Below are 27579 nucleotides of genomic sequence, written 5' to 3'. Positions count from 1 at the left end.
AACCACTTCGAACGGAGAGGTTCAGTCGTTGGCACACAGTGATAAGTAGCATTGGATTCGCCGCTGCAACTGCCCTTGGCCAAGTTCTGCGGACCGTTCGCACATCCCACGACATCACATGGACGTGGCATTCTCGCTGCTTGTTCCAAATGCAAGTTTCGCGAGCCAGCAGGACCACCGCAGCACGACACGATAAAGAAACAACTGAAACTCCAAAGCGCGCGCGGCGCAAAGTCGAGCGCGCAGAGTCGAGCGCGCAGAGTCGAGCGAAAACAAAACCTTTCGATCACCCATACTATTCAAGGGTAACGTCAAAATGCTATTTTTTCTTAGAATCGAATAGAAGTAGACAAGTAGCATTTTCTTCCGTCTTATAATCTAATGAAATTATCTTTTTAATACAAGTAGTTGAGTACTAGTGACATAAATTATGATGAGGAGTGCTTTCGTCATCGGGCTAGCACCGGAATGTCGTTGGGGGGTCTCAAATCGTGTCATGCATTTACCTCAATTTCTCGGTCACTAAAGCTCTGTTTGCGATTATATTGACGCCTTAGACGATCTAGAGCATTGCTTTATCACTTTAAGTTGACTTTCTGGTAACCTTTAGTGTCCCTTTAACCTAATACACCCTAACCCTAAGCACACGGGTGTTTTCGCATTTCACACCCATCGAAATACGGCTGCCGTGGCTGGGATTAGATCCCACGACCTCGTGATTAGCAGCGGAACCCAATAAAAAATAAGCAACTACGGCAGGTAAAGAATATTGGCAGTTCGAGGAACGTGACAGTCGGCACGTGAGACAATTTGTTCCCATCCTCATTGCCCAAGAATCGGTACCAGCCGTCGAAGAATGAGACCGTAGAGTGCACTATATTTAATGTGATGGAGTCCGCGTTCAATATTTCAGACCCGAATCACACTGTAACGACTGACGACCAGGCATGTCGCTTATACGTGCAGTCGCCTGCCAGCTGCCGGGCGCTGACGTCAGCCACAGGACCTACGTACTTGACCTCTCTTCAACACTTGCCGACATTCTCGCCTTATTTCGCACCATCGGGTTTCAGCTGAAGTGCTTCAACAGCCAATTTATTTGTGCCAAAATTTGGCCACCCTGTCAACGTTATGGTTTCTTATTTTTAGGTCATCTTTTTTATTTAAGCTAATGCTGTCCTGAGATTTCCAGCGGTTTCACCTTTCCCAAAATGCCCGCATTTATCTCGGCTTCTGCTCATACTTTGGAGGATTTTTGATAGACGTTGAAACCAATGGCACGGCCCCCTGACCACGCTGCTCAAAAAGCCATTTTATTTTCCTGAGGTCTTGTGCAAGCTTCTCCCTTGCCGTTCATCAACCTCCTGATTTCCCTGTCACTTGTATCCTATTTTGACGACTATGATCCCACGGAAGTTGGCAATTAGGTAATGGCCATGGGGTTGAAGCCGTTTAAATCAATTCTATACCGTGGACAGGAAAGTCGCGTTTGCTCACTGCAAATGAAAATATTGCATTAATGAGCGCCATTCTTAAAATTGCAGTTGGTATAAGACACGCACTTCATTGGCGGTGGATTGAGCCACCAGATTGGATTGAACGTGGCGGTGGATTGAGCCACCAAGCTCTTATTGTTATTTTATTGCCTAATGTCCTACGTATGTTAAAAAAATTGGCAGAGGCTTAGCTTGGCTAAGCCTAGTGGATTGCGAAAGCAATCTTCTGTTCAGGTTGTAGAGTTCCATACTGCTCATCGAACGTGTAGATGCAGTCTCGTCGCAATTTAAAGCATCCATAAGGCTTGCTGTCGAACGATCAGGTGTCGCCAAAGTCGCGTCAGCATTGAGAGCATGCATGATACTTGTAGATGCACCCAGATCAAGAGATGTTGAACGCATTCGCCTGGCTGCATAATATACATGCCGTTTAGCTAAACGTTGTTCCCGCTCTTCATCCGTTTCTTCCGCACGCCGCCGCTTCTTAAGGCCGATCCACACGACGGACCATGTCCGCGGGCCGCTCGGTCACGTGATACGACGTCACGGCCCGCCGCGGTCCGGTCCGGCGCAGAGCACATCCACACGGCGGACCGCCATAGCAGACGGCAGAGCAGACCAACCAGCTACACTCTCGGCCAGAGTGTTATCATTGTTATCATTGCAGCTCGAGTCCCACAAAGCCGGGAACTGCTCAACGAGGTATACAATATGAAAAAACCTCCTCATCACTCCAAGAGGACACGGTGTTTAAAAAATATATCTGCTGCACGCACGTGTAGGCGGAACGGCGGACATGAAACAACTGGCTTTTGCTGAGTCGAAAACTAGATTGGATTTGGCTGAAGACACTCTGTTGCCGGACAACATTCGTTGGCTAAGCCAAAATCGCTGGGGTGTGCATGCGGTCCGCCGCCAAAACGGAAGCGGGCAAAGCCTCGGCGATTTGTTGGACCGCGAGGGCCGCGGTCTTGCGCGGGCCAACGGTAGTACGCACGAACTGGTGACGTCCTATCACGTGATGCGTGGACCGCGGTCCAAAAGAGCAATTTGGTCGGTCGTGTGGATCGGCCTTTAGCTGCAGCACATCGTTGCAGCTTCACCTTATACACATCATCCGACATTGGCGGCGAGGAGTTACGGAGTCGCCATCTGTCGGAAGCGCCTCCCTTGCGTAGTATGAGGGATCACGCGGCGCGCTCCCCGTAGGTTTCGCTTACGGCGCTCAATAAAAACACCACGCAGCAGCCCTCCTGGACATTTATGTAGGTATTCTCAAAACAAGGGAAGTTTTTGACTGTCGATATAATAATCTTGGGCAAACTGAAAGCACAGAATCGTTTACAGACGCTATCTGTTTACCGAATACGTACAGTGAACGCCACTACGCGCGGTCGCCGCGATGGAGTCTCCCGAACCGGCTTCTTGCGTGAAAGGTAGCCAAACGCTGAGAGTAAACTAAGTGATATATGTTCTTATAGAGAGTGGTCTGTATAACCTAATGGCGCATAACAGAACAAAGCATCAATGCGTGCAGCCATCACACGGGTTCACGGCAACCGACTGCCAATCTGCATGCATGTCCGCGCACAATGTTTTGCTTTCGCTGTGAGCGCATTTTCCCACCGTGCCGTGAGCTTTAGGCCGCAGCATATGAGCATTTTCCAGTACACTAGCAACTATAGTGTTGCGTGGACGCTATCAGAACTGTTCAAAAATAATTTCGTTATAGAGACTTTGACGCCTACGGCGACTGTGATGTGCCGTCGCGACTATTCAATCTTTTTTTGTCTTCTAAATTCTTGGACATTTCAATATTATTTCTCAAGTTGCGTCGCACTGTATGTTTATCAGTATTCTCAACGTTCGATTTCCCTCTGCTACTTTTTTGTAATCCAGTGCATTAATTCATAACACAAACATGACCATATGTTATGCCTTTCTTTAATATGCGTCTTACCGCTCCCTTTCCGTTCCAGAGAATTTGCCAGTATCTAGCATCAACAAGTTCATAGACCAAACCGTCCTGATATTAGCCGGGCAGCGGGCGCGGGCGAGCGTCTCAGTGCGCGTTTTCTTCTACTCACCGAACATCGGCAGTCCCGGCGCCGTAGCAGAAATCTTCCTCGCGTGTGTGCTTGGAGCATACGCGAGCTGTAGCCGATGGCTGTCTGCCGGTTCAAAGTTTCGCCAGCCAAGCTTCACACAGCTCCTTGCCGTGCGGCTGCGTGTGAATGAGGCTGACAGCGGGCTCTGTTGCGTACGTCCGGCACTGCGGCACCAAGCAGTAACCTACCATGCTGCACTCCTCCAAAGGCAGCCACTACCTATTGTAGTAGTTTCAGATGTTGTCAAGCAGACACCCAATGCGGTAAAGCCGCACCACTTAATCAGAACCGCGGCGCAGGTGCGACTTTAAACATTCGTTTTCGGCTCGATTCGGCGCTTCCGAAGCAGCCGACGCGGCCGCTGTGTCCACGTGATCCCTCATGCCACGTCACGCCGACGGTGGCGCCAGCTTTTCCAGAGGTGGAGCTCGAGGCCAATACCGTGGAGGATTCGCTGGGACGACTGCGACGAGCCGAGTTGGGGGCCACTTTTCCACAGCTGGCGTGACGTCACGTAGAGCGAGCGCCTCCCCCACGGCAGCGGCGCGTGGAGGATTCGCTGGGACGATCGCGACTAGCCGAGTTGGGGGGGGGGGGGGGGGCGCTTTTCCACAGCTGGCATGAAGTCACGTACAGCGAGCGTCCCTCGCGGCAGCGGCGCGCAGCTGCAGCATGGAGGATTCGCTGGGACGATCGCGACGAGCCGAGTTGGGGCCCCGCTTTTCCACAGCTGGTGTGACGTCACACATAGGTCATGCTAAAGGTCAATGGTGGATTCTCCGGGACGACGCCCAAGAGCGGAAACCTTGAGCAGTATTGCTTTCGCAATAGACAGAAAATAAAACCCAAGATGAATTCCCATAACCAAAGTTTCTGAACCCCTGTTGTGAACTTTGTATTTGTACGCCTCCGTTGTTTGTCGTTTCCCTACTTCCACCAATCTTCCAATCGCCTCTTACTAATCTCCCATTGCAGACATGTTTACTTTCCCCCTGGATGGGCAGACGTGAGTGCCATCTGGAGGTGCTTCAATGTGGCTTCCTCCGCTTTCCTCCTCATGCTTCTGCTGCACCCTTCTCTTCCGCTTTCTTCCTCGCGCTCTCTTTGCTCTCGCTGTCTTTCATCCGCCGTTATGCTCCGCGTTCGCTCTTTCATCGTTCGCTGTGCTCGTTCGCTTGTTTACGCCGAGGGACGACGAGGCACGCCGACACTCAACGCAGGAACGGAGAGCTGCGCTCCAGCATGGCGGCGCACATGATTGCTGTCGTATGCGCGCATGATTCTGAGCTCGCATGCGAACTAAAATCCTTTATTCCAGCTCGCTCAGGTCTCCGAGAGGCGAAATGCTTCGCGAATCAAAAGGGCACGCGTGCCTCCGGCAACACGTTGAACTGCATTTCACGTCTAAAAGCGTCGTTTCACTTCAGAGAACTTGGCTTGGCTCAAAAACACCCATGACTTGCCAATGACCAAAACTGTTGGATAGCAAACCAGGAAAGCATGTAGCTATTATAGTAGAAATAATTTAAGACTTCAGGAAACATTAATCGCAGGAACATTGGCCTGATAAACAAAATAATACAGTTATACGACCGAGCTTGTCGTCTGCCTCCTACCAATGCCAGCGTATAATCCCTCCCATGTGGTACTTTCGAATATGTTACTATAATGTTTCTGTAGCGGCCTGATCCTTTCCGCAGCATATTGTCACGAGTGGTGCTACACACCGGTAATTACAGAAGACGAGCGCACAGCAAGACAACCATTTATTGAGGCGAACTTGTGCCCCACATAACCAAAAGCAACTAGCCCAATAGCAACATGTGCAAGCATGGACAGCAATCGACAAAAGAACGAACACCCCCTATCTGCGGGCAGTATTTAAAGGCTGTGAAGTAACGTGCGTAGAACTATCGCGGGAGATAGCGCGAGTTGCCCTGCCTGATACGATGGGCCCATCGTAGATACGACGCTATCGCGGTAGGTTTGCGCGAGTGCTCACACGCGTTAACATCCGTCATTCGGACGCCACCGGCACAGATGCAAAGCCCGAAAGGCACGTGGCATTGCTCCCCTCCAAAAAAAGCATCGTCTCGATGTTGAAAATAAGCACTTAGGTAAGTAAGTACTAGAGTTCGTGGTGAACACAAAGTAAAGAAAAAACTACGCTAGAAGTTTTCTAACGTGCGTAATACGGCTTCATGCGCACAACATGAACGATTTCAGGCCGTGCGCGCCGTCGCTGAGAGTTCGTCAGCCCGTCAGGAATGACCTCATAGTTCAATGCACCCACACGGCGGACAATCTTGTATGGGCCGAAATAACGTCGAAGAAGCTTCTCGCTGAGGCCTCGTCGGTGAACTGGTGCCCATACCCAAACTTGGTCGCCGGGCGTGTATTCTTGATGGCGGTGTCGAAGGTTGTAGTGCCGGGCGTCAATTGCTTGCTGTCTTACTGTTCGTACTCGAGCGAGCTGCCGGGCCTCTTCGGCGCGCTGCTGAAACGTCGCCACGTCAGGATGTGGGTCACCTTCATTCACATGAGGGAGCATGGCGTCGAGTGTCGTAGTCACTTCCCGGCCGTAAACAAGAGCGAACGGTGTCAACCCAGTTGTCTCCTGAATGGCGGTATTATATGCGAAGGTGACATAAGGGAGTACTTCGTCCCACGTTTTATGTTCTACGTCAACGTACATCGACATCATGTCCGCCAGGGTTTTATTTAGCCGTTCCGTGAGACCATTACTTTGCGGATGGTATGCGGTAGTTCTGCGGTGAGTAGTTTGGCTGTACCGTAGTATGGCCTGCATCAGGTCACTACAGAATGCTGTGCCCCTGTCAGTGATAATGACCTCTGGCGCGCCGTGACGCAGGACGATATGAAAAATAAAAAATCTGGCGGCTTCTTCAGCGGTGGCTCTTGAGAGGGCGCACGTTTCTGCGTAGCGCGTCAAGTAATCCGTCGCAACTATAATCCATTTGTTCCCAGTGGTGGACGTCGGAAAAGGCCCAAGAAAGTCCAATCCAACTTGCTGGAACGGTTTTCTCGAGGGTTTGATCGGTTGCAGGAATCCGGCAGGTTTCGTTGGGGGAGTCTTGCGGCGTTGACACTCTCTGCACGTACGGACGTAGTGCTTGACTTCTTCGGCAATACGCGGCCAGTAATAACTTTCTCGAATCCGCGCGAGTGTTCGTGCAGAGCCGAGGTGTCCAGATGTTGCTTCATCATGAGACGCCAGCAAAATTTCTGGACGTAGCGACGATGGTACAACAAGAAGGTAGGCCTTCTTCGTAGGATCGAAGTTCTTTTTGGTTAGGACACCATTTCTCAGGCAGAAAGCTGACACACTGCGCTTGAAGATTTGTGGCACCCTGTCACTTCGTCCTTCAAGGTACTCAATGAGGCCACTAAGTTCAGGGTCGGTCCGCTGTTGCGTGGCGAAATCGGAGGCGGTAACCATGCCAAGAAAGGTAGAGTCGTCGTCTGTACACGGTGGTGGTTGCTCGACGGGGGCTCGGGACAGACAGTCTGCGTCTGAATGCTTTCTTCCGTTCTTGTAGACTACGGAGATATCGAACTCCTGCAGCCGCAAACTCCATCTTGCGAGGCGTCCGGACGGGTCCTTCAGGTTTGCTAACCAGCATAACGCATGGTGATCGGTAACGACAGTAAATGGTCGGCCGTATACATATGGGCGAAATTTTGATGTTGCCCACACTATTGCCAGACATTCTTTTTCCGTTGTGGAGTAGTTTGACTCGGCCTTCGATAAAGAACGACTGGCATAGGCGATGACGTGTTCTCGTCCGTTCTGTCTCTGAACAAGAACGGCGCCGAGCCCGTAACTGCTGGCGTCGGTATGGATTTCAGTTTCCGCCTTGTCGTCGAAGTGCGCCAAAATGGGTGGCGATTGGAGACGGCGCTGGAGCTCTCGAAACGCTTCTTCTTGTGGTGCATGCCATACAAACGGGACGTCCTCTTTTGTCAGGCGTGTCAAAGGCTCTGCGATACGCGAGAAGTCTTTGACGAAACGTCTGTAGTAGGCGCAAAGTCCGAGAAACCTTCTGACGCCTCTCTTTTCACGGGGCGGTGGAAAGTGTCGCACGGCAGCTGTCTTCTCTGGGTCTGGTAAGATGCCTGCAGAGTTCACAACGTGGCCCAGGAATTTCAGCTGTGCGTAGGCGAAGCGACATTTTTCAGGCTTCAGCGTAAGTCCGGAAGACTTGATAGCATGCAGTACCACCTCTAGCCTGCTAAGGTGTTCGTCGAAGGTAGAAGCGAATACTATCACATCATCAAGATATACCAGACAAGTCTGCCACTTAAGTCCAGCCAATACGGTGTCCATTACCCTTTGGAAGGTTGCAGGGGCAGTACACAGCCCAAATGGCATGACCTTGAACTGGTATAAGCCATCTGGTGTAATGAACGCAGTCTTTTCGCGATCCCTTTCGTCAACCTCTACCTGCCAATAGCCGCTCTTTAGGTCCATGGACGAGAAGTATCTTGCATTGCAAAGGCGATCCAAGGCGTCGTCAATTCGAGGGAGCGGGTAGACGTCCTTTCTCGTGACCTTGTTGAGTCGGCGGTAATCGACACAGAATCTTAGGGTGTTGTCTCTTTTTTTCACGAGCACGACGGGGGAAGCCCAGGGACTTTGAGAGGGTTCGATGACGTCGTCGTGCAGCATTTCTTTTATCTGTTTCCTGATTGCTTCCCGTTCTTTCATGGACACGCGGTACGGCGACTGGTGAATAGGCCGTGTACATTCATCTGTTATTATCCGATGCTTTGTAAGCGTCGTCTGGCGAATCTTGGACGATGTAGCGAAGCAATCCTGGTAGGTATGAAGCAGTTTCTGCAGCCGTTCTTGTCTCGCTTGCGGTAGATCAGGGTTTATATCGAATGAAATGTCAGGAGGTCGAGGTGCGAGTTCGTTTTCGAGCGTGAGGACGTTGCCTATGTCGGGAATGGTCTCGAAGAGCGCCACCGTGGTTCCTTTAGCGAGATGACGGTATTCCGAGCAGAAATTCGTTATCAGTATATTGGCTGTTCCTTCGACCAGGCGGACGATCCCTCTTGCTACTGACAACCCCCGCTCAAACAGCAAACTTGGGTTCGCTTCGACCAATCCCTCCATGCAGCTGCCGTTGTTGGTACCCACTGCGATCAGAGTACTCGACCGGGGTGGCAACGTGATATGTTCATCGAGAATCGCGAGTGAAGCAGATAATGCAGGACTTAAATCGTGCGCGATGGCGTTCTCTGGTGAAAGACTTATGGTCTGTGCCTGTAGATTAATGACCGCACTGTTTGCCGAAAGGAAATCTACGCCCAGAATGACGTCACGGGAGCACTGCTCTAGGACGATGAAAACGGTAGGGTACGTGTGTCCTCGCACCGCTACACGAGCCGTACATCTTCCCTTTGGCGTTACTACGTGACCACCTGCTGTTCGTATCTGTGGGCCGTCCCAAGCAGTAAGAACTTTCCTTAGTTTAGTGGCAAACACTGCGCTCACGACGGAGAAGTCAGCACCGGTGTCAACCAGTGCAAACACATCCCGGTTGTCTATCTTCACTGCTAGGTCTGTGGATTTTTTTGTGGTATTGCACGTGCGTCGGGGTGCGGTGCTGCGGCTTTGCCGGTATTTGCTACTGACGGATCGCTTGGTTTCGTCGCTAGCATGAAGATTATATTGTCGCGTCGTTGACACATTTTGTTCGGGCGGCGCAGGCGTAGTTTCATCCCTAGAATGTTGCGGCGGGGGAGGGTTTTCAGCAGTGCGACTGGCCGCAACCGTGCCTCCACCGGTTGCCGTCCTCAGTTTCCCAAGCCAGGGCTGGGGGACCTTCCCCGCACTGCTTCCGCGTAGCTAGGACGAGGAGAAGTAGAGCGGCGGGATGAGGGTGACGGCGACCTGTAGCGGCTTGTTGACGAATTCTGCCTTTGTAGGTAGTGTTTATCTCAAGTGGCCTTTGGCCAGGTTGCGGACGTGGAGCCCCGATAGGGAACCCACGGATGCCGAGGTTCCTGTAGAAGCAGCGACGGTATACATGGCCGGGCTCGCCGCAGTGGAAGCATAAAGGACGCTGGTCGGGAGTCCTCCAGACGTCGGACTTTCTCGGGGCTGCCTGTTCGACTCTAGGCGGGCGGTCATTTGGTCGTGAGCATTGCAACGGCGTGTACGCCGATCTGGTCGGCCGCACTTGGCTTTGCACCGCGGCGGCATACGACATAACCTGAGGTGGTCGAGGGGTATATTCCGGTGCTTGGTGCGGCTGAACTAGTGGCCCTGTTCCCAGTGCCTGCTGGACTTCTTGCCTGATAACGTCGCTGAGCGCTGCGACTTGAAGACTGGAGCTAGGGAACATTTTACGAAGTTCCTCTTGTACTACAGCCTTGATTGTGTCGTGAAGGTTGCTCCTGCTCACGGTGTCGAATTCCGTGGGAGACGCACCACAGACCAGAGCAGGGCGTCCGTACTGTCTTCTCCGAACGTCGAGTGTTTTTTCCATGGCTGCGGCTTCACTTAAAAATTCAGCGACTGTTTTCGGTGGGTTCCGCATAAGCCCAGCGAAAAGCTCTTCTTTCACTCCTCTGATAAGAAAACCAAGCTTCTTTTCTTCCGGCATTTCTGGGTCTGCCCGACCAAAAAGATTCTTCATTTCTTCCACGAAGACGGCCACGCTTTCGTTGGGCAGCTGGAGACGTGTTTGAAGTTGTCGCTCTGCTCTTTCTTTGCGAAGGACGCTTGTAAATGTAACAAGAAGGCTTCGCTTGAAGTCTTCCCATGTCCTGAGCTGCGACTCTTGGTTGGTGAACCACGTACGTGCAGACTCCTCCAGCGCGAAGTAAACGTGCTGCAGCTTCGCGTCGTCGTCCCACTTGTTGTAGCTCGCCACGCGCTCGAACTGTTCGAGCCAGTCTTCAGGATCATCGCAGGGATTTCCACGGAATGTTGGTGGCTCCCGTGGCTGCTGCAACACGACGGCTGTAGGAGTGATGGGCTCGCTCATCTTGACTGTCGTGGCCTGTTTTGCAGGGCGTGTCTTCTCTGGTAGGAAGCCGTACTCAGGGGAGAGCCCAAGATTCCGGCGACTTCTTCGTGGGTCGTCTTCTTCTGGCTGATGCAGACTGGTGTCACGAGTGCCTGAACGAGCGCTGGACATACCCCGCACCTCCACCAGTTGTCACGAGTGGTGCTACACACCGGTAATTACAGAAGACGAGCGCACAGCAAGACAACCATTTATTGAGGCGAACTTAATTGTGCCCCACATAACCAAAAGCAACTAGCCCAATAGCAACATGTGCAAGCATGGACAGCAATCGACAAAAGAACGAACACCCCCTATCTGCGGGCAGTATTTAAAGGCTGTGAAGTAACGTGCGTAGAACTATCGCGGGAGATAGCGCGAGTTGCCCTGCCTGATACGATGGGCCCATCGTAGATACGACGCTATCGCGGTAGGTTTGCGCGAGTGCTCACACGCGTTAACATCCGTCATTCGGACGCCACCGGCACAGATGCAAAGCCCGAAAGGCACGTGGCAATATGAAGATATTCTGACCACTGGGCGGAATATTGCGGCTCTCGAGGAGCACAGCTAGTGCACTCGCTTATCTGAGCAAACTGGCAAACCGAGCGAGTTGGTTGGAATTATAGCGCGCAAAAAGACGTTACACGGCTGAAGAACACGGATCAACAGCGCTTACTATACCGAAAGGAGCTGATTATACTCCATGGCCCGAGCTCACAAAACGTTCTTGTATATGGAACTGTTCGTAAGAGCAAAGTCCAGCCAATCTAATAGCGAAGCCTGACAGTTATTGGCAAAGAGCACTTGATTAGGAACAAAAGCCTTTGTGAAATCGGCCCCAGGTGATCTCGATATGGCTGCACTTTCTGAGCTAGAGTTCTTGGAGTGCAGCATTCTCGTCTTCGATGTGCACTGTGCAGGAACCAATCGTGCACGAGTTTTCGCCACTTTTGCACCCGCTGGTGTTGAAGTGCAGGTGTTGTGCGAGTTCTTATTAGCAGACGACACCGCACTGGTTTCGACGAGTGCTGCAGGGACGGCAGTTTTTCGTGCTTTTCGATTAACGCACTCAGTCCAACGGCAGTATAATGAGCTCAGAGCCTGGAAGGTTTTGTCGGGTCAGTTTTTCAAAGCATTATAGCGCGCTGATTTCCTTTATTTTTGCACCATTTCCTGATAAGCAAGTCTTTATGCCAACACTTTGTCGCCGTCATAAGTATAACGCGTGCGCGCGCGCGCGCGTGCGTGCGTGCGTGCATGCGTGCGTGCGCGTGCGCGTGCGTGTGCGTGTGCGTGTGCGTGTGCGTGTGTGTGTGTGTGTGTGTGTGTGTGTGTGTGTGTGTGTGTGTGTGTGTGTGTGTGTGTGGCGGATGGCTCTCCCATATAGCACGCTAGTAATGAAGTGTAAATGGAAAAGACGCATACAAAAAAGCCACAGTATCGCCCGAGAAAGGAAGCATCGATTGCGATAGCAAATTATTAGACAGCTATGCGAACTAAGGTTAGTCGTTTTATCAGCTGCATAAACTGCTGCAAATATTTGCTTACTAATTAAATTAACAAGAACAAATTGTCACGGCTGCACAGGCAAACACGAGCACATCTCACTCGCAGACACTCTCTGTCAGAACGCTGGCGCGATGAAGAGCGGCAGCAGCGGCGAGCGAATACCCTTTTCGTGCTGCCTCTCGTTTCAACGCGAACTAGGCGTGCGAGAACACAGCGCACACGAACCCAGCGCTAGTCTTCGAACCCACCGCAGATCAACGTTACCATCATAGAGTTGGTAGAACAACTCTAGAGGAAAAGCTGGGCCGGAAAAGTGGGAACCTCTAGGGCGCCGCCCTGTTGCTACTGGTCAATGTGGCCAGCGCAATTACTATTGAAAGAGCTGAAAACAAGTACAGGTCACCGTATGCTTTGTCATCTAAAAACGCATACCTGAGGTTTTATGAAGGTGGTGGGTTAATATTAAGTTTACAGAAAGCGATCACTAAGTCCGTGACTTATGTAAATCACGAACTACGCATTCATATAATAAAGGATGACGCGAATTTCGGTTTCGAATCTGTTTTTTGGACGCGTAGTAATTTCGTACAGTTTAGGTTTGACATGCGATCGCGCGTCGACATCGGACGCTATGGCACACTCGTGCCTTCTGTGCCACCGAAGCCCCGAAGTGCCCAGGCATATACCTTCACATGTAAGTAAACGAATGTATCTCCTTGTTGAGAATATCACGCGAGTAGGCAGCTCTTGTGGGGTATCACAATCGTTTGAGAAGCGTCACAGTAGAGCATTTTTCTACATGCGGAGCGGCGTTTCTATTTGCAGGTTTCCCTTCAGTAGGAAATTGCTGGACAGGCGGACCAGCGCACCGGAATTGTACTGGCGAAGCCACAGGCAACTCAAAGAATCTGTTTAATTGTTGCACTTTGAACAATCATGCTTCTACAAAGGCCACAGCAGAAAAACAGCCTGATGCCGAGTATTTCTGTGCCACGAAGTAATCAAGAGGCGAGTGCCTAATGCGGACGAAATCGAGTGCATCGAGACTTAGAACGACAGAAAGCTGAGCTAGTTGGTAAGGATTCATTATGCAAAACAGAGGTGAGGCGTGCAGACAGGACACAAGAGTAGAGAAGTGGGCGGCGCTCGTGTTGCATGTTTGCTTGTAAATACTCTATTCTTGTGTCCTGTCTGCACGCCTCACCTCCGTTTTGCATAACGAGTGTATCAACCCACATATTAATAGCGTAGGCGTTTTATTAACTGTGCAATATTTTCAACACTTCCTTGCATGCCATTTCATGTGGAATATCTTTTTTGGTCACAAATTTGTGCAGCGAATCTATTTGCATGATCGACTTCGGGCCTGTAGGTCCGTTCACTTGCACTTGATGCTGAGTCTTTTACATGTATCCATAAACTGCAGATATGCACATCAGATCCCTGCGAGCATTTTCAAAATTCAGTTATTTTAGACAACAGGCACATATGCAATACTGACATAATCTCAAGTACCACTAAGCAGCTGGGACACATTTTTGTTGACCATACTCGCAGGTAAAATAAGTAGATTATGTGGACAGCTCCAGCTCATTTTCCTTAAATCAGTGTGTACAAGGGGTATGCAAAAATAATTTTTTTCTCGCGCACCGATTCTTTTGCTGTATAAGCAAGAGAACCCACCACGTTAGTGTAACGTATCTTGCACATCACACTAATAAGTTCTTTAATTTACCAAGTGAGATGAGTTACTTTTATGGATCATTCAGTCATATCACACTGCAAGCTGCATTCATAAATCTTCAATTGGATTTCGCAAGAAACATGTTTCCCTTTTATGCAGATATGCAATGGCAAGCCCTTCCGTGTGTTCCAAAGGTAAAATTTAAGCTCGAAATTAAAGAAGACATTTCTAGTCAGAAACAAGCAAAAATGGTGAATGCAGAGTATCAGAAGCCCAAGGTACAGAAATTATGAGAAGTGTCGAATGATCTTAAGGAAAGAATGGTATTTGAAGATGCACGATCCTTTAGTGGAAATCAAGCAAGTCAGTATAGGTAGAATACTCTGAGAAATTATGCGAGTAATGGGATAGCACACAATGGGTCAGGAAATGCGTTGTTTTTCTGAAAAACTAAAGCTGATGACTGTCATATCATGAGTCACTTTAGCATCATGAGACTGCTGTTTGATAAATTCAGAAACAAACCAAAAAGCAAGCCATGCAAAAATAAATAAAAAAAAACTATTTAATGATGCTCTCTCCACACTGGGATAAATAATAAGAAACAGATCACGTCTAATGTGGACATATCAGACACCTTGTGAAACACTAAAGGAAAAATTCAGTTTCGAGCTATGGCACTTGCCGCATAGATGGGGGGGGCCTCGCACCAATAGTAATAGTTACCACTGCATCTAGAAATTTAAAGCATTCATGCAGACAAGGATGATTCTTTATATTTTTGGCTACCACTTCAAATGCCTCCACTAAGTGTTACAATGCTGCACGCAGCCATACTAAGGATCTCACAGCAACACTTGCAGGTAAACAGCAAAAGCAGTCAAAGTGCTGGTGTATTCTGGACACTGTCTGTGAAAACTTTTAGGCAAGAACAGTGCAAGAAACAGACATAAGAACTGCATTTATTTCTATAATTCCCCATTTGAATGGCCGTTTCTTTTTCCTTCGACAATGCCTTCGCCTAGCCACAGCAGCTCCCTCATACAGACTCCGCAAGCCAAGAGGCCGTGGAGGCAAATGCAGGTAAGAGGCAAGAAGCAATAGCACTGGTATCGACATTCATCTAATTTCTTTCTTTTTCTTTCGTTTAGACAGCCAGCACACCTCGAACAGCCACCTTGACTGCGGGTGTGTCACCCTAGTCGCCAAGGAAACATTTGAGGGAAAGCGACAGGCAATGTGAACAGCCACTTCTCCATGTAAACGATACTCTTTCTCTCGGATGACTCCTACGTTCGCCACGCCAGCACACTTGTGCACAAAGATGCCGCGGAGGCACGTGCAGGTCAGAGGCAAGAAGCAGTGGCACTGGTGTCGACATTCGCCCAATTTCTTTTTCTTACACTGAGGCAGCCAGCACACCTCGAACAGCCACCTTAACTGCGGGTGTGTTAGTAGATTCCTGTTGTACATATGCTCATAATAAACTTCAGTAAACTTGAACTTGATAATAAACTTGAAGGCAAATGGGTCATTGATGCATTGTTTTTTTGAACATTTATTGTACACACACAATATATGTTATACTTTGCAGTGCTACAGAGCGTATTTTGAAGCTTCCCCCTATATTTTGCACCTTTAATTACGTATGTGTTGTGTGGCCCTCAATTCAGTTCATGTTGTAGCAGTTGTTTTGTCTGTGTATCGCACATTGGCTTAAGCTCGTGATATCCACATACTTCTCTCACATATACAAAATAAAGTTCTATGTAGTCCTCAGTGTTACAACAAAAAATGAAAGTAAACAATCCGATCGTGGAATTGTGTTTATTACAGTCATTCCTATGACAGTTACTGACAAGTTGACAACTTGAACTGGTCAATCCGTCCATAGCCTCCTCTATTTTTCAAAAATAAAGGAGGTATGATCCATCATGGCAAGGAATTGTATGTATACATAAAAAAGGGGGGGGGGGTATGTGTGTGTGTTTGTAGTGGGGGGTATAACAGGATTAGGGCGGTACGAAAAAAATGTACCAACACCGTCCTCTAGACCCATTCCGTTAAGGTACCGTAACAAAGCGCATTAATATGATGAAGTTCATACAACCAACTCTGATATTACTACACACGCCAGGCGACGCGAGCTACATTTGCCATGACGCATTCGCGACTGCACCGGATGCCCTCCATATTATTCTCATTAATCGTGCTAACTGCACCGAGGCAAAAGAAAGATCATGGGCGCAGGTGCCTTTAAAGTATCTCGACCTTGCGAGGCACTGCTGCGCGTGCCAGGGGAGCTGTCCGTGCGAACACTCCCTGGCACACACCTGCCTCGGCGGCCCCAACCTACGTACCGTTCTGCTTCGAGCTTTGATCCCCCCACTGTCCCTTGGGTGCCCCGGAGTTCCTGTGCCGCCTGCTTTATTATAATCTCAGGTGCTCTCCTGAGACTTCCGTTTGTCGGCTACATGTGCCCTACAGCTGGATCAGTACTTGTAATAATAAAGAAACCCGATCTATCGTCGCTACGATAGATCGTGAAAGCGGCTTTTGCAACATACCGCGCCCGTGCGAAGAGAATTACGGAACGCCAACGAAGAATCTGACCACAGCTTCGACGAAGCTCGTAACCTCGTCGAGTACGTGACACTCCTGCAATAGGCATGACCGCTGAAAACCGCATATCGCCGGAAACTTCAACAGGATCATCCCTCGGTTGCATAACTGCCACCTGTATGGCCAACATGGACCACACCCACACCGTCCCGCAACATAGAATAAAGAACCAACTTATAAAGCCCAAACACACGGCTGCACGCACACATCACGACACTACTAGCGAGGCGCCATGCTGCTACGCTGCTACGGTTGCCGGATTAAAACTGACTACTGTCACCAAGTCTAGCAAGCGTCTCAAGAGCTGGCAACCTCGGCGCGTAGCAACATGGCGGCGCTCTTGCTTTTCCCGATTTCAATGCATGGGCCCACGGAGGAAGGAAACTAAGGAGAGGCCCTGACGTCACTCTTTGTGAAGCAAAAGTGAAGCCGGAATTTGGCGTTGCTCATGGCGATGCTCCGCCTTCTGGGCCACCCTCCTCTCTTGTTTACATCTTTCGCGAAACCACGCCGCGCTGCGCGTGGTGTCGCGCGCGGAGCGCGCGCGCTCGCGCAACATCTGGCAGAGCACGGTGCAGGTAACACAGCGCAACAAGACACGGTGACTAATGCAAACCCGCCCACTCAGCGCCTTTGCCACGGCCCGAAACCTACCAGAGCAACACGTGTGAGCGCTCAAAACCATAACAAAGCCGCCATTGTGGCCCAAAAGGCGTGGCCATACAACAAAAAAAAATAAAAAAGCAGCAAAAAAATGAGAACCTACTACGTCATTTCCGCCACACTTTTCTCCTAGCGCGCGGAGGGGGTAGGGCCTCTCCTTAGTTTCCTTCCTCCGTGCATGCGCCCTATGGGTAGCTTGTCCTCTAGAGTTAGTATAGTAACTCTATGGTTACCATTGGGGACGAGCTCCACCACTGGAAAAGCTGGCGCTGCCGTCGGCGTGACGTAGTATGGGAGATCACGTGGACACAGAGGCCGCGTCGGCTGCTTCGGAAGCGCCGAGGCGAGCTGAAAACGAAAGTTTAAACTTCCACCTGCGTTGCGGTTCTGATTAAGTGAGGGAGGTTTTCCCGCTTCGGGTGTCGGACTGACAAGACTTGAAAGCACTTTAATAGGTAGTAGCTGCCTCTTAAGGGGTACAACATGGTAGGCTACTGCTCGGTGACGCAGCGCCGCACGTACGCAACGAAGCTCGGTGTCAGCCTTCACACGTACCCGAAGGACAAGCTCCGTGAATCTTGGATCCTGAAACTTAGAACCGGCAAGCAGCCATCGGCTACAACTCGGGTGTGCATCAAGCGCTTCCGCCAGGAAGATTTCTGGTACGGCGTCGGGGCTGCGGTGTTCGACGAATAGTCGAAAGAGCGCTGAGACGCTCGCCCGCGCACGCTGCCCGGCTAATGTAATGAAGCTTTGGTCTATGAACTCGTTGAAGCTATATACTTGCAAGTTCACTGGAATGAAAAGGGAACGGCAAGAAGCACGTTAAAAAAAGGCATGGCATATGCTCTTATTTGTGTTAGCACCAAACAATGAATGTACTTGATTAAGAAAAATAAGCAGCAGGAAATTGTTTCTGAGAACACCGGTAAACATACAGTGCGGAGCAACATGAGAAATAATGATACTGAAACGTATAATAATTTAGAAGAAAAGAAAAATAAAAGATTGAATCGTCGCGATGGCACATCACGAAATTATTTTTGAACAGCTTTGATAGCGTCCACGCAACAATGGTTGCTTGTGTAGTTTCAAATGCTCATACGCTGCGGCCTAAAGCTCACTGCACGGTGCGAAAATGCGCTCGCAGCGAAAGCGAAACATTGTGAGCGGGCATGCAGGCAGACACGCAGTCGATACGTCGCTGCGAACCCGTGCGAATTCCTGAACTTGCACTTACAAATGCATCTGCAAATTCCTCTGCCAAGCACACGAGAGGTTTCTGCTTGCGCAGTGCAAGCGCTTCAAAAGGTTTACTAGGACGAGAAGCACCAGCAAGACTGCCAATGACTCGCCAAATTCTCGTCATCGGTGAGAAAACCGTCAAGCTAGCGCAGAAGGACGCCCACTGCGACCGACAGAGCTTGTTCGTATGGCGTCGAATGGCAGAGTTAAGCCTATTGAAGGTCGTCTTCAAGGATCTGTCGTCCTTCTTCCGCATCAGTTGTCGCTCCGCCCTTCTGCGCGCTGCGCAAAGGTTCCTGAGTTTTAAATCCGGAGTCGGAAAATGATGAGGCAACTTGACCGCTGTGGTAGCAGCCATCTTACCAGCCATCTTACCCTGCGCTCCGCCTGCAACATCTACGTCTGTGATGGACGCCCCGTTTACACTTCGAGAGCTACAGACAGCACTCAGCAGCCTGCGGCGTCGATGTGCACCAGGTCCTGACGGCATCACCAACCAGATGATGCAGAACCTACCTCTGGAACACCGGAAGATGCTCCTAAGCTATCTCAATCGAGTGTGGGAGACTGGCGACGTTCCTCCTTCATGGAAGGTGGCTTGTGTTGTCCCAGTGCTGAAGCCCGGCAAAGAAATGACAGACTTGGCCTCGTATCGTCCTGTATCACTGACGTCGTGCGTGGCTAAGCTCATGGAGAAGCTGGCAAGTAAGCGTTTATCTTGGTGGCTCGAAGATAGAAGGGCTCTACCAACATGCATGACTGGATTCCGAACAGGTTTAAGCGCGCAAGATAGCGTCTTGGACTTGATAAGCCATATTGAACATCATAGAGCTTTCGGTCTTTCAACACTAGTTATTTTCCTAGACGTATCAAAGGCTTATGATAGCGTCCTTCAGAGCTCAATACTAAATAGTTTGCAGGCGATGGGCGTACAGGGCTATCTTCTGCGATTCATTCACTCATTTATCAGTGATCGTAAAATTCAAGTGCGGTTAGGAAGTACCACAAGCACCGAAAGGGCGGTATCACGAGGTGTACCTCAGGGAAGTGTTCTTTCCCCAACGCTCTTTAACGTTGTAATGGCTGGTCTTCCCGCTGAAGTGCAAAAACATTGCAGGCATGTCCATATGTCGATATACGCGGACGACATTTGCCTTTGGTTAACCGGATATCAACACAAGCGTTTAGCTCTGATAGCTCGACAGGCATTACATTTAGTTCAAAATTACCTTCAAGGTGTTGGGTTGACTCTCTCGGTGGAAAAATCTGGCTTCATCATGTTTCCAGGTAGAGGAAGAAGGTATGCGCGGCTGAAGATAGACCTTGATCAATCTTGCCTTCGACAATTGAAACACAAGCGCTTTTTGGGCGTCATTATTGACTACCGTCTACAGTGGCGACGAGCTGTGGACTCGGTTGTGACATCGATATCTTCGCGTCTCAATGTGATCCGTAGAGTTGCAAGTGAGCAATGGGGAAATCACCCTTCCTCAATGATCAGGTTGCACGATGCACTAGTGACCAGTCGGATAATGTATCAGCTCCCTTTAATTTCCCCCTCGATATCACAGCTGGAACGACTTGAGGTTCTACACAGAAAGGGCCTGAGAAGGGCTCTTGGCGTTCCGCAGACTGCTCCTAACAAAGCAGTACTTTGTGAATCTCTATCGAGACCTCTTAGCCTAATCGCTTCACAAAGGTTATTGATGCAAATTGGCCGCCTCAAACAGACGGCAGCCGGCCGAGCCCTTCTACAGCGCCTTCGAAAGAGATCTGAGTCCCGAGCGTACTTGGCACTAAATACTCTTGGTTACCTGGGTCTTGACGCTAGAGGTCGAACTAAGAGGTTGAAACCACCTTGGTCATTCGCGAGCCTCGATTGTTCGTTGACAATTCCTCACGTACGCGCTAAGCGGAATTCTCCTCTGGCGGCAACGCGTTCGCTGGTACTGGAACATCTTGAGTCTGAATATGCAGGTCATCTTCAAATCTTTACTGATGGCTCTGTGGACAAGGTCAAAGGATCTAGTGCAGCTGCTTTTCACATTCCCTCTTTGAAGTATGATTGGTCCGTTCGCTTCACTGCAGTCGTGTCCTCCACAACGGCCGAAAGCGTTGCCATTGAGGCAGCTCTAAAGAAACTACGGTTTTGCACGCCTCAACCTGTTGTTATTCTTACAGATTCAAAATCTGCCCTTCAAAGGTTAGAGCACGGGTTCCCTACTGATGCCTTATGTCTTAGCTCCCTACGCTCGGTGCACAATCTCCATATCAAAGGCTTCTCCATACGTTTCCAATGGGTGCCCTCGCACACAGGTATCATAGGCAACGAGATGGCGGACAGCCTCGCCCATAGAGCGCTGTCTGGGAATCCATTGAGAAGAGTGCCTCAAGAGGACAACAGACTCTTCAGAGAAGCAGTGTTGTGCCACTTCAGTTCTTTGTGGAGCTCACCTCACAAGCCAAGTGTGATCAAGGGCCTCAAAAGAAACCAAGCCACCTTACTGCTCCGCATTCGCACGGGCTCTGCTCGAACCCCTGCGTGGATGTATAAGACTGGCCTGGCGTTATCACCATTATGTTCAACGTGTGGTGTGTGCGGTGACATAGAACATTACCTAATGTGCTGTACTGTGTATAACGCGGAAAGGAGGGTGTTATTCGGGTCCCTCAAAAAGACAGGAGTTCCTCACGGCTCTTTTCAAGACATTGTTTTCCCGCGCGGGAACCGGTTGTGTAGGAAGGAGGTCTCTCGCCTTCTTTTAAATTACCTACAGGACACAGATTTGGCCTCCACATGGTGAACTGAGGAGTGACCATTTGTATTTGTGAGGTCTGTGTCTGATTATGTGCTTTACTTATTTTAAGTGTCGCTACGGTGGAGCAATTGCCGGCAGCAACTGCAAGGCTAATCCCACCAGTAGCCTACAACAACTCAACTCAACTCAACTCAACCCGTGCGATTGCTTCATTATTCTGTCATGCTCCATTTGGGTATATAGACAGCCCACTATAAGAACATATTTCACGTAGTTTTCTCTCAGCGACTGCCTACCTTTCACGCGAGAAGTCGGTTCGGGTGACTCCATCTCGGCGACCGCGCGCAGTGGGTATTCACTGTGTATTCGGTAAAAAGATAGCGTCTGTAAACCATTCTGTGCTTTTTGTTTGCCCAAGATTATTATTTTTGACAGTAAAAAACTTCCCTCGTTTCTAGAGCACTTACAGAAATGTGCAGGAGGGCTCCCGCGTGGTATTTTTATTGAGCGCCGCCAGCGAAACCTATGGGGAGCGCGCCCTGTTATCCCTCATACTACGCAAGCGAGGCGCTTCCGACAGATGGCGACTCCGTAAGTCCTCGCCCCCAATAGCCGCAGATTGCCTCCAAGATAAGAAGCGCGCACTAACGTGCCCACTGCGACTCCCCGCCCCCCTCTGAGCGGGCGCACATCTACCCGCTACCCCCTTGCGCGCGTGAGAAGACACCGCTGACTCAAGGAATCAAGACAATCCTCGGCTCACCCTCGCAGGCTTTCGCTCGCTTCTACAGCACACGGCCAGTGTCTTCTATTGATAGCAGGCCTGTGTACTATGCTTTATGACGTCATGCTACTTGGACTAAAATTGCCATTACCAAGCTCGACGTGACGAAAGTGGTGACGTCAAGATCACCGTGGCTTACTCGAGAGCATCCCCATAAGATTCTATGGCAGCCGGGCAAAGTAGTATGACGTCATGGATCGAAGTGCACAGGCCTTGTGCTATCTAGGAGGCGTTGACACGGCGCGCGGCCGCGTTGTTATCGCACTTAGACTTTATACAGAACATCACGGCGACGCAGACGGCGGAAATTCGCCTGGAGTGCCCATTTAACTGCTATCGCAGTAATAACAAAAAAAGAACGAAGTCGAGTGAACAAGCGCTGGTGCAATACTACAGAAAATAGAGTGCTGATAAGTGTTAACTGGAAAATGAACACATTTCGCCGTACAATTTGAGTGCGTATTTCTGGATATTGGTCCTAAGCACGCGATTTCTGTTAAGTGGATATGACAGCTTTACTGCTCGGCTTCAACTTCGCAATCAGTATATGCGCTCTAATGTACTTCAGTAGAGTGCAAAATTGGGCGACTCGAACGATATGGCAAATATCAGTAGCGTGAGGGTGCGCGCGCAGACGGAATATTTGTACTTATGCTTTTCTGTGTGCAATAAACCAGTGCAGTTGTTAGTTCAGCGCCTGTTCTGTGTACTTCTCTTTTATGTTGCCGTTATTTTTGCGCTGCTTTCACTGTGAATTAAGCTCTGATGTAATTAATGACAAAGCTGAATAGTGGAATTTTAACGGGATAGCGTTAAGAAACCCGTGTCGCAGGAAATGCGACGTCCGGCGTCAAGCGCCGGACGTCGTTCCGGCAAAAGAGATTTTCGAACCACCCATACCCAGGCCATCCATGTGACGCAAGAAATTTACTGAATTGCATTTCTCAAGTTAAAATACGCGGAAAAATCGTAAATTACGACATACACTCAACCTACACACATGGTAGCTCTCGGATTGTAATTCGACTATACGAGAAAACATAATTCTCTTACACGAAAACTCAAAGAGACCTTTTTTCAAGCGTTTCCACAATTGACAGACCGACCGTGGCGTCCGCCATTTGAGCGCGCCGGTGCGTATGAGTTTTGGGGGCCACGGAGCGGCGCGCCCGAGCCCTTGCAATGCCTCCAGCTGGCGCTCGCGTCCACTGCATCGCGGCCCACGCAAGAGGCCGTGTTTCTACCACAAAGCCCGCCTTCGTGCATAGCGTGCGCAGCCAGCGTTTACTGGTAAACATTACGGTTACATACGCTCCAATTGCCGGGAAGCGTATTTACATTCGCTAGTAGGTACAGAGGGGCATGGCGTCTGTCGCGACGCTCGACGTTTCTGCACAGGCGCGAGTAAGAGCGGGTGCGATGCCGGGAAGCGTGAGAAGCAGTCGGGGATCTTTGAATGCTATCATGTTCCACTCTTAAAGGCGTAGCTTAAGCGTCCTCCAAATTTTTGTTCATTAGCCAACATAAATTTTCAGTTTTCGTGCATCGTCCACCGCTTGATGTAATTCAGCTATGTAACATAATCACGATAGCTGCCACTTAAGTCTGTTTTCAATAAAATCGATAACCCATTCAGTCGTGCGTTTCTAAGAAAGCCCTGCCTCGTTAATATGGGCACTTCGGTTCCTGACTAATATTATCCGCAAAGCGAGCCGTTCATAAAAACAATTAGGTGTTGATGAAAAACTGAGAGCACTTATTGAGGGAAAAAAGACGGTGTAAAGTTTGTTTCCGCGCATTTCCCTTCGCACTGTAACTGCAATTGTAGAACATTACGCTGTTCGCCGCTATATGCAAGAAAATTGCAAGGCAGCTTGAAATACCTCGTGGGCCATGAGGGCCAGCTGTGTCAGATAGCTTAGCGTTGATGGAATTGCTCTACTTTCCCGAATTGTCGCTGTGTACCGCTGAGCAAGTTGAACGGCGCTTAATCCCGTCTTGTTTCTGAAAGATCGTGCTTCAACTCGATATGAGGATCACACAGCTGCGCTATAGAATGCTTGTCAACCACGGGACTAAACACTCTCGTCTATAATCGTCGCACTCTCGGTGTGACTGTGTGATGTGCTGTGGTGCGCCTTCCTCTTTTTTTGCCCTTTCTTTATCTCCTTCCTCTACTCTTATCCTTTTTTCTCTGTCCTCTCAAGTGGGGGAACGTGGTGTCCCTCTTAGGACACAATTTCCGCCCGCACGGAGTAAACAATACTGCGATCATACGGTATAATAACCTCCCAAACTGGGGGGGGGGGATTGCTAGAGGACAAGCATGATACTTGATAATTCCCCAAGCATAATTCCCACCCGAGAATTACTTGAGGTTGCAGTGTGCCCTTAATTCACCAATTATATGATGTACGGAAAGTGTCAAAATTTCATAATTTTATTCGATGAGGCTTATACACTTCATCAAAAGAAAGGTGCGGGGATGATGCTTTGTGCGTTTCCTAGTGAGTACTCATAATCGCGGATTAAATAAATACTGATTTATTGTACACTCAGTGGGGGGGGGGGGGCATTTTCTTTTCATAAAGAAGAATCGAACTACTCCCTCGGAGCGCATGCAAAGGTAATCACTGGGTGCTAGCGTTACGAGAAAGAAAGAAAGAAATTATATTTTCTTGACTTGTTCTGATGGAACGTGCCGCGTCGAACATCCCGTTACACGGTGACCATTCTGCCGCCAAATATGGGAGTGAGGGCCACCGCTAAAAATGCCGGCGCTGCCATCGTTTTTGCGTTGAAAGTTGGGTCACGTGCATGGCGAAAGGAAAGCATAGGAGAGGCCCGGCTAGTCCGGACCAGTCAAAGAGTGTGTGATGGAAGTCACGTGCATGATGTTTTAAAAAGCAATGGGACTCGTGCGCCAAACATCAACGTTGCCTTAGCAACCGCTCTCCTGAAGCTCTTGCTGCTGCTCTCGGCCTCTGAAAAGTGAGATGCCTGAGTCTTTCTCGCTGCACATTCTGTTCGCGAGACAAGCTGGATTTGCAGTGTAGATCCCATGACCTCGTGCTTAGCAGCGTAACGCCAAAGCCCACTAAGCAACCACGGCAGGTGAGCCTGAAGATTCGTGGTTATTTCAGAACATTCAAGAATATATAAGTTTTGTACCATACCGGTCTGAATATTGGTGATTGGACTTTGAAGAAGCCACAAGCGTTGAAGGTGAATGCCTCTTCGTTGAACTGCAGCAACAGCGAAAGGACCTGAAAAAAACGTGCGCGTCAGTTGGCAACATCAGTTATATCAATTATTGTTTCAGTAAGCACCAAAAAAAAAAAGGAAGAAAAATAAAACGCAAGTGTTAATATGAGGCTGAAGTGGTTTGTCTGATTGATTGGTTCGGTCGAACGTCTCATAGCAAAATATATAAAAAAAATTGCGAGGTATAACGTCCCGAAGAGCAGTACACAGGTTATGAAAGACGCCGATGTGGCGGGGGGGGGGGGGGGGTGCTGCGGGTTAATTTGGCCACCTGGGGGTTCTGTAGAGTGTATCTAAATCTAAATACATGAGCGTTCATTCATTCTGTCTCCATCGGATTACGGCCGCCACGGCCGTTCCTCGAACCCACGACCTCATGCTTAGCACCAGAACACCATCCAAACAAGCAAGCAAGCAAGCAAACAAACAAACAAACAAACAAACAAAAACTCAGTGCCCATCCTCTCTGTGAAGAAGGATGACCAGCGAAGCTGTGTATGTGGCCCCCTTAATGGCGAACTGCACCTCCGCCGCGGGTCGGCCCGGCATTGCACTGTATTCGGGATCGGCGCACGTATGGGGAGTGCTTAAAGGGCCCCTGAAACGGTTCGGACAAATTTGTAGACGCGTAGGGTACAGCTAAAGTTAACCATTCGCACCACAATTTGTGCAAAGAGACTCATATTAAGAGAGCTACGGAGGATTACAAGTTACCCTCCTCCATAGCCACGCATTTTCTCCTCAACTCGTTCGCCGAGTCACCGGGGCTAAGCCAACACCACCTAGACAAGAGAAGGCCTGAGCGCTCGGCGAGTGACGTCACTAAGAAGAGGTCGGCGGCGTGCTCGGGGATACGGGTTGAATGAAGGGATCGCGCCCTTATGGGCAAGGTTAACCAGAGCGCAGTTATTGTTTTCCTTTAGGCATAGTTGAGCAGATGGCCCGCAGAGAACAGAGGGTGTTCCAAGATCATTTTATTTATGCAAAACTATTTACGCGCTGCATTATTAAAAAGCCCGTCCATAAAATATAAATGGTTCAACCTTAGGATTGAGAACGAATTTCGGGCAAATGATGACAGGGAGCATGGCTTATATTGAAAAGTCACAGTGCTGCCCTCTTTTTCAGAGTAGCTTCTTTGCCTTGATTAATCGTCGGCGTCAGCCGTTCATGCGACCACAAAAGTTATTCAACAAAATATTAGCATTGCACCATAACAAATATCTCATGACAACTTCACTGGTGTGCCCTTCTTCACATTCGGGACACATGTATATATTCCAGCCTAGATTATGCTCTAAACGAATAATTTCGCTTTCGAGGCATTATTACATACAGTACCGCAGTCCACACATTTACAACACCTCAAATGATCGAGTTTAGCAATGGAGATACAAAACATTCGTGCAACTATTTACAAAGGAACAGCTGCCTTAATCCGCAGAATTCCAGCTTTTCTCTTCCTTGCCTTAGCATTGGCACCCAATATTTTGTCATTGATCTTGCGGAAACATGAACGCATGATTTTTCGGCCCCGATTTGTAATTGCTTCAGAAATTGGGCACGCAGCACTTATTAGGAACATCCTGGCATGAACGTAATCCACATTCCTCGGCAATGAAGGCTTGCCGGTCACACAACCGCAATCGCAGCACAAGCGCAGAGACTACATACACGGTCCACGTCCAGAAAAAAGTGCGCTCGGAAGCATGTCGCAGCATGCCAGGACTTTTCTAACCCCGAAGCTATCCAAGGAGTGGCAGGGTTCCCGGAACTAATAGAGTTGTTATCGCCGTCGCCGCCCACTCGGTCTTCCGCGTCTCATTTTCAACACAGGCGCGCCGCTCGTAGATTCGTAGCACGCTGCACGGAACTTATATGTGGGCCCCTTTTGCGTGACGTAGCTCAAGGGGAGAGGGTACAGCCAGAAGGCCTTAAGTTCTCTAGAGGATGTTGGCTAAGCTCCGCATTCACTAGCTCTGCGCTATTATGGCACGTCATGTCGTCGACTTCCGGTTCTGTAAGAGGGAGCGCGCGAAGCCTCTCCAAACTCTCCGCCAGCTGCTCGACAGTCGACCCCAAGCGAGAGCTATTGAAGCAGCGTGCGTTGCGAGGATTCTGTCGCAGCGGTGTCTCGTATTCCGGTAACCACAGGCGAGCTGAACGTTTCGACGGATGGTTGGAGGCCATACTCAAGCTGATGAAGGAGCTTAAGCGTAGACGTACGTGAGTGGCCTGATCGGTCTGCACGGTCCAGCCACCTGTTGGCGCTGAGCTTAACCAGCCAAACAAAGCGCTAATATTGCTCTAACCAAGTGTAACACATTTAAAACATTTACAAAAACAACGTGTTAACGATTACATTTCTGCGAAAAATGTACACCAGCAGCAAAGAAGAATAC

At 49.5% G+C, this 27579-nt stretch overlaps 1 protein-coding gene across 2 annotated transcripts in view; it reads right to left on the bottom strand.

Moving 5' to 3' along the window:
* Nucleotides 1-27579, bottom strand: part of LOC126548130 (uncharacterized) — a 140836-nt gene that overhangs the window by 2570 nt on the left and 110687 nt on the right. For both annotated transcript variants that reach the window (XM_055063265.2, XM_055063267.2), the window contains exon 4: nucleotides 25090-25179. In XM_055063265.2, coding sequence (XP_054919240.2) covers nucleotides 25090-25179 — 90 coding nt within the window. The remainder of the gene's footprint in view (nucleotides 1-25089; nucleotides 25180-27579) is intronic.

This window comes from Dermacentor andersoni, chromosome 1 (assembly GCF_023375885.2).
Source record: "Dermacentor andersoni chromosome 1, qqDerAnde1_hic_scaffold, whole genome shotgun sequence".
NCBI classification, from domain to species: Eukaryota; Metazoa; Arthropoda; class Arachnida; order Ixodida; family Ixodidae; genus Dermacentor; species Dermacentor andersoni.
This window is presented reverse-complemented; position numbering and strand designations above follow the sequence as displayed.